This window comes from Photinus pyralis, unplaced genomic scaffold, assembly GCF_008802855.1.
Source record: "Photinus pyralis isolate 1611_PpyrPB1 unplaced genomic scaffold, Ppyr1.3 Ppyr1.4_LG1, whole genome shotgun sequence".
Classification (NCBI taxonomy): domain Eukaryota; kingdom Metazoa; phylum Arthropoda; class Insecta; order Coleoptera; family Lampyridae; genus Photinus; species Photinus pyralis.
Window position 1 is genome coordinate 54,862,461 of NW_022170249.1, and position 8,231 is coordinate 54,870,691.

Below are 8,231 nucleotides of genomic sequence, written 5' to 3' on the forward strand. Positions count from 1 at the left end.
TACCAAGCATTATCGTAAATATTGAATCAAGATTGTATACGGATGTTGGGGAAATTTCGAAATGTGAGCATTCCACCATGTTGGTTCAAAAGTAAATTGCTCAAATATAAATTTCACATGTACCATCAGACAAAATAAAGGTTGTGAAGAAATATCGGGGACATATGGAGTGCAAAGTTTTGTATATAATTGGTCCAATATCATATGTTTCTGTATAAAATATAAAATGTAAATATTCAATCTTATTTAGTCTTATTAAGTCTTATTAAGTCCGAATGTTCACATTTTAGATTAATGAATGTCTAAATACGTACGATTGGACAATTCTAACACGGTCTTCGAGATATTGTCTCACAACTTTCATTCAGTATGAAGCACTATATGGAAAAACATAGAACTTTGAAGTAGGATAATGTTGGAGTAGTTACAAAATTTTGAAATTACTTGTATCAATATATTCAATACATTTGTAAATCACAGAATTGTTGACAAGTCAACATTGAGAATTAGGTAGTTATGAATAACAAATAAATTGCAAAAAATATGTTATTATAAAAGAGTAAGTAAGGGTAACAACATAGAAGATATATTAAAATTAATTATCTAAGATAAACACAACATCTATTAATATCTATTACAAACATCCGTAAAAACGACCTAATTTACTATTTAAGCAAAGTATAAGATATTACCAAACGAAAAATTGCAGGTTTAAAACATATAAGCATAAATTCTCTGTCCCAAGTAAAATTTGCACCCCTCTAAAAAAAATGCCATTCTCGAAATAAAAAAGAAAATAGTTGAATTTTGTATTATAAGGGGATCAAATTTTACATCGCATTGCAGGGGCCATTTTCTTGTTAATGGACAATCGGATTTATCATTGATGAAAATTTTAGTTAGGACACCTATGTGTAAAATACAAATTTTTCATTCATGCACCATAGCAATTGCAGCAAAATATTCACTTTGGGATATATGGTCTAGTGGTAATACAATGCATTTAGAAGCCACATCTGCCGAGCTTGCGGTAAATTTATATCTACCCAAATGCTGGACTTTGTAATAATTCAAAATTGATGAATGTATGGGAGATATAAAAAAATGTGCAACATCGGAAAAAATTGGTCCTATCAAAGCATACTCATCTTTTGCTTTTTCCGAAATTTCCACGACTTGCATAATTTTGCCCGTTTTCAAAATGACATATGAATCGCGCACAATCTTTGTTGATATTAGCTTATTGCGGATGTAAATATCTTTTATTTGCCCAGAAGATGTAGTGACAGACGATTGAAATGGCCTCATTGGTTTGGGAGATATTTGCCTCTGTTCCATAAGTCTTTTATAAATTTGTGCCATAGGTCGATTTTTATTACGCAACATACCTTTAAGTTTCCCTAGGTAACTTTCAAATGCAAAGCAATTGAAATCATTTACACTATAATTGTTACTTACTGCATCTTTGACTAAATGAAGAAGACAATGGGTATTATAGATTGGCTCTAAATTTGGATATAACCTCTGAGAATCCGAAATAAATTTCTGTATAAGTGTGATTGCAGTTCTACCTAAAGTTTTCGAATACACGCCTCTGCAAACAATGCGCATTGCAGCATGAAAACAAAGAAAATGTTTATATTTTGAGGTAGGTAATAAATCTTTCATTACAACAGGTCCCGTATATAACAAAAAACTTCGGAGCTCTGACGCTTTCCACATATCTATTTCTACAAAAGATCTAGGTTTCCGGTTAAATTCGGTTGGAAAATATGGGGCCATTTTAAGCATTCGACGGCTAGCTTCTGTCCTAAACTTTAATGCGATGGAACATTTCCAAATAGGTTTAAACCAGTATTGAATCATCCTCCGCATAGTTCCCAAACATGACATATGCATGTAATCCAGAATAAATCCAGACACCAGTCCAAAGTTGTTTATTTCAGTTAGGGGCGATACACCCTTGTGGTGTTCCTCGTGCACTTGCATATGAAATCCGTTGTCTGTACGAGATTCACAATTATAATCCAATGGGTATAACATCCTACTCTCAATTCTCCGACCCTTTACGGTACATTTTTCACACGCAAAGTATGAATTGTGAGGTTTAATATTTTTTAAAAAAGACCTTGCCGGTGCGTCACAAACCATGTACCTTAAAGAACAGGTAATTTTTTCTCCCTCGTACAAAAACCCATTGGTTGAAAGGTTATTGAATTCTGTAATAAAGTCATTCAAATAATCTTTCAGGCATAGCGGTTTGCTATTTCCTAAAAACAGGGCAACAACAAATGGAGAGAAGGTGTAATTTTTTTTAAAAACTTTAGCTAATATTGGCCAGAACTGAGACCTGGAACTTTTGTATATGGGCAAACCATCAATATTACAAACTAGTTCTATGTGATAAGAATTTTCCAATGTAAATAAGGAAGATCTAATGTCATCATTAAGCAATTGGTGACGTATGCCATTCTCTATCCCAAAATAAAAAAATTCGCCGTTACATTTATCGGCAGACAGCATGGATTTAGAACAAAACTTTCTCTTGGTTTTTAGTAATGTTTTGCTGCTTTTTGGTAACTCCGGATGATACCGTCTCAAAATGGACAATAATGAGGTTAACTGTTTGTGATTGACATTTTCTATCAGAGCCCAATTTCTTAGATCACTTTCGATAGAATGTTTAAGTGGTTCTATTAAAGCATTTTGTGAAATTGTTTCATTGCGCAAGTTGTTTAGTTGTTTTCCTGTTTCTGGTGAAATTGTCTCAATGGATGGAGTAGGTGGGTAAGGCAAATTCGTTTGGCAAAGTACATCGTTACTAAGGGTAGACACACAAGGTAAATATGATTCTATAGGAGATTTACAGATGTGAACCTTAGAATCAGAGAAAACAGGGTGTACGTCGTGTTCTAAACTTTTAGATGAACTCGGCAGCTGTGTTACTAACAAGTGTCTTTTTATGAACATGGATTTTCTAGACCTTGGCATATTTGATAATGAATTTTAAATTTTAAAACTAAATTAGCTATGTAGGTAATAAGAATAAAGTAAAGAATAATGTTATTATACTACAATAAGTGAATAGGTACCTAATCTGCTTGGGTCATTGTATCATGATTATTTACGCCGGTAACACGAGATTTTCGGCCCCCTTCGCGATCCGCTGCTGTGGCCAAGGATGTGCTGATAAAGCGACTAATGTCCTGATCTGAAGTCGTCGGAAACAGCACACGAACGCTTTCTGGGGACAAAAAACAGTAATCAAATAGATGATATATAATCAAATTTAAAATAGCTTACCTAAAACTGCTTTATACAACGTTAGTGATGAGAAATTTTTTTTCCCTTTTCTTCCAAATGCGGAGTATAATAGACTGAGCTCCTTATTCATCAATCTCTTCATAATTTGATAGGTCGCTTTCTTAGGCGTTTCACCTCCTACTAGTGCCAAAATCTTCACCTAGAAAAGTATGAAACAAAAATTGATCATTATGGCTTAAAGAGAGTCAGTTATACTTACAAGATTTTCAAATTCTGTATCTTGCTTAACTTGTTCCTCCAGTTTCATCAATCCCTCTTGATTCCTTGTCGGCAACTCGAAGTGTCTTGAAATTCTGGAAGGCGTAATGGTAGAGGAAGCAATAACGGCGGCAACGGACGATTCAAGCCGTGTCTGGTTAGACTTGATTTCCTTCAAATCGTATTCAATTCCGGCTATTGCTTTCATTAATTTAGTATATCGGTCTTCCGTAAGCGAGCAACGAAGGTTGGATGCAGGGTTCCTCTGTGGTGTAGCTATTGTGACGTCTGAACGTGGAAGAGAAATTAATTGATTGCGGGCATCTGTTTAATGATTTAATACCCTTAGATTTGGGAAGAGAACTGCCAGATTTTACGCGTTGTGCTTTTGAATTTTGTAGTTTTGATGTAGATCGGTACACAGCTGAACTCGATGGAGCTAAAAGATCATAAAATAAAATTCTTACCCATTCTACATCGTATTCATAATTATATACGAATCTTCTTCATTATCAAAATTAGTTACTCAAAAAAGAAGTAGATTTTGTGCAATGCATAACATGAGGTCTGTCCAAGCGCGTCTACCGAGATAATAACGAAAAAGTCTAAACTATTATGTTTTCATTGGGTCACTCAAATTGAAAGACCTATTGCAAAAAGTGTTTAACATTGTAGGCTACTGCTTTTTACGTATTCTACATGGATGTAGCTTTTATATGACGTCCGAAGTAATGTGATTAGACATAAGAGTTGCATTGCAATAAATTGGCAAACTTGAAAATATTAAATTTTATCTACGACTATTAAATAACGCTCAAATAACGTCACTATATTTTAGCGAATTATGATATGCATTATTATCGGTTCCTCTAAAATCCTTATATACAACTACTTTATGTCACTATATATTTCTCATAATTGCATATGTATAAGTTCATAATTGCATATGTACTAAAAATAGAACCGCCCATCTCGTATGTACTACCTGTCAGTTTTGTTTTGAATTAAGCATTTCTTAGGTTAGAAATGAGAGATTTCGGGTTACGTACGCTTAACTTTGTAGGTTTATTTGAAAAACAATTAATACAGGAACTTGATCCACCCCTATGACGAGATATGTGCGATATTTATAAAATGGGATGAAATAAACTTGTAAAATACCTGAAGTCATTGGCAAGTTCAGGCAACGTTACTTAACGACAGATACCTTCGCTGATACAAATATTCTGCATGAGCATGAATAAGGTTTTCGTTTGTATTTAAAGTATCTATACCTTCATATTCACAAGGCATTATTTGTAGCATAATGGATTATCGGAAGCCCCATTTGAAGATTATGCTAGGTATAACCTATAAGTTTCAGCCTTTTACGAAGAGAAATATGTTTCGTACAACATATGTGGTATTGTCGAAATTGTGCCACGATACAAAACAATAACATATTGTACACTCGTTGACAATAAAGGATACAAATTGTCGTAGCACTTAACCACAGTTTTGCATGATGTATTTTAAGAATTGATAATTCGTAACAGGTCTTACATACTAGGCATTGACCAAATTACTTAAATAGATGGCTACAATATGTACGTTAACTAATAAAAAACACCTCTTGCCCTTAAATTTGCAATAAAACTATGCTTTCATTGCTTAAACTTCGTTTCTAAAAGAGGAAGAAACTTCTTGGATGCAGGTCGGAGAAGCGTAACGCTTTGAAAAATTAGATTATGTATGCGAAACAAAATATTGTATTCCATTTGGCAGCTGTGTAACAATTTCTGCAGGCATAATTGAACCTTGCGATCGGATTTAGAGAATAGTTGTACATAGTTACATCACATAAATATCCACCTTACTTCCATAGGTTATGTCACAATCTAAAACAATGAAAAATGAATGACAACCATTTATATTAGCAATAATCTTACGTGTAGGTAATTATGTGTTGAATTAATGACTTCTGGGAACTTAAGATAAATTGCATATTTAGTTCGCCACTTAGGTACATTGCGATACATTGAATTAGATTTGAGGTTATACCGTTAACGAATGAACGAACGCAAACCAAACCATAGGCGTACATTGCGCTACCGCTATGAAGTTGCTACGTTTCAAACTGATTCAGATGCCGCATTTTCTATTTAATTAAATAGTCGTAGATAAAATAGCGTATTTTACTTGCATATAAAGGCGATTATGACACTCGGAAAAATTACAACACTCGCCTTCGGCTCGTGTTGCAAACTTCACCTCGTGTCATAATCGCACACTTTATATGCTCGTATAATAATATACTATTACTCTACACAGTTGCAAAGTACTGCCCCACTAGGTTTTTTTAATGAAATTTGTCACTATATAGTAATAATAATATAATAATAATGGCATTTATTAAGCTTCTTCAAAAAATTAAAATAAATAATGTAAGAAAAATGAATCTAAAGCTTAAAGGGGCGAAGTTCAGTTGCCCAAGAACGGTACCGTTCCCAAGCTCTGCTCTTCCATGCTCAGCCCTTACCTAAATTTATGTTTTAATAACTACCCTAAACGTGAAATACTCATCTGTACTCATTTGTTTTAAAGTCTCGGCCACCTTTATTTCATAATTAATTAAATAAAAAATTAATAACAGTAACCTCAATGAAATGTAGTCCGTTTAATTTTAATTTTTTCATGGTTAAGTGAATTTCATTTTTTTAAAAGTATCCAAAAACATAGGTACAAGGAGTTCAATTTTAAAAAAAGTTAATTTTTTTTAATATCTAGGTAACCGGACCTACGATTGCTTTGTCAGTCGCACCATCGTAATCTCAAGAAAAAGTGGTTCAGAATGGAACACACTGTATACGCAGTATAATAGTTACCTAGTTCTGATTTGTTGTTCTCGTCCGAATTAAATGTCAGTGTATCGTCATCATCATTGCCCGATGTATCGTTTCCTTCCTCTTCAAAGGAATCCTCAATTTCTTCGCATCTAACAGAGCTAGAGCCGCTTTCGCTTTCATTGGATGTTGACCGTGATTCTATGACAGTTTCTTGAAGACGTCTCGCTGCAGCAATTGTGTTCCTTGTTCCTTTATAAACGGCGCCCAACTCTTTATAGGATACAGAAGTTTTAGGCGGTTCACATTCTTCTATTGAATGCTTCAATATTGATATGGGTACTTTTGGCCACAAATATATTGTTTTATCATCATTTACAGCCCAGGATGAGGGAATGTGATAAACAGAATTGTCTTTCTTAAAAATAACGACGTCCCAGGATTTCCTGGAAATGAATCGGTAAGCTTTTATTGCAAGCTCCAGGAAATTAGCATACAAGCACAAGACCGAAACAAGCATTTTTTTTCCAAATAAACCGAGGGTCGCAAATGTTTCGTTTGGAAGTTACCCTTAAAAGTCTCCAAAATTGCATTTCTTTATAAATTTTTATCTCGAGAACCATAAGGCGTATCAAGAAGGATGGCACGCCCCGTGATAGGATATTGGGTATTCCCTCTCAGATTTTGGAAAATTTTTTCCAAAATTCCTACCCCAACATGGTGCACCCCTTACCGGGGTAACAAATGCGCATCAGAACATTGCTCCTTCGAGTAGGTTGGAAACTCATAAGTGCGTAATTGCCAACTAGATTCGTAAGTAATTTGAAATGTGGAAAAATCGGAAAGGGCATGTGCCGCATACGCCTTATGGTTCTCAAGATAAAAATTAACAAAGAAATGCAATTTTAGAGACTTTTTTAAGCGTAACCTCCAAACGAAACATTTGCGACCCTCGGCTTATTTGAAAAACAAAATGCTTCTTTCGGTCTCCTGTATCGCCCCATTTATTTTGGCACATCTCAAATGTAACACCCTGTATACTAAATTCCTGACACTTTTAATATTTTACACCTAATCAATATTTATGAACGAAGAACCGTTCTAATACAAATATTTTATGTAGGGCTTCTATACAGTACCTACACATAATGTTATCAGTACAGTTGATATCAAGAATAGTAATTAAGTAATGTGTCCTAATAGATGCTATAGGATACTGACTGCACAATGTTAGCAAGAAGAGCTACAGGTATAATAATGTATAGAAGTAAATGCTCTACAATATAAAATTTGGAATAATTTTGAATTCCTAAATTTATATGTTATTACTATCGATCCGAGTTGAAATCCTAATTTAATTTTTTCTAATATAGTTTTTATTTAGAACGTAGTTCGAAAATAATATTGTCCATAATATTCTAGCTGGTTACATAAACAATTTTGGGCGACACACCCTTATAACTCCATAAAGTTAGAGAATGTGCAAGTATAATGACCGGTTTCTTATGAAAATTAGTTGAAGAACAACATATCTAACAGCAAATCATAAATAATGATTAAATTGCTTATTTCTATAAGAATATAAATGGAAATAATACTTACTTGGAAGGATTTACGGCCATATTGTAGTCTACACAGCACTATTAATACTTAGGTTCCAACACAATGTTTCTTAATATATACGTAGACAAAATCAGTTCAGAGAAGCTTTCAAAAATTAAGTAGACAAAACTCACAAACGATAGTAACTAATGATGGATATATTAACCACGCAACGTAACTGTAAAATAAAGCAGGAAAATATAACTAGATAGATATACCGTAAACAACGAATGTAGACAAGCGGAACTGGCCTACTAGCTACTATACTGCTGACTAGCACTAGAG

General features: G+C 33.9%; 1 protein-coding gene across 1 annotated transcript; it reads right to left on the reverse strand.

Annotated features, from left to right (window-relative positions):
- Positions 1 to 1,493: 1,493 nt before the first annotated feature.
- On the reverse strand, positions 1,494 to 7,966 carry LOC116163163. Its single transcript, XM_031477013.1, has 6 exons — positions 7,947 to 7,966; positions 6,387 to 6,790; positions 3,866 to 3,961; positions 3,524 to 3,810; positions 3,304 to 3,463; positions 1,494 to 3,244 (listed from the first exon to the last, which is right to left on the reverse strand). Exons 1-6 carry the CDS (start codon positions 7,964 to 7,966, stop codon positions 3,093 to 3,095), a joined length of 1,119 nt encoding a protein of 372 aa, XP_031332873.1. The 3' UTR covers positions 1,494 to 3,092.
- Between the last annotated feature and the right edge of the window lie 265 nt (positions 7,967 to 8,231).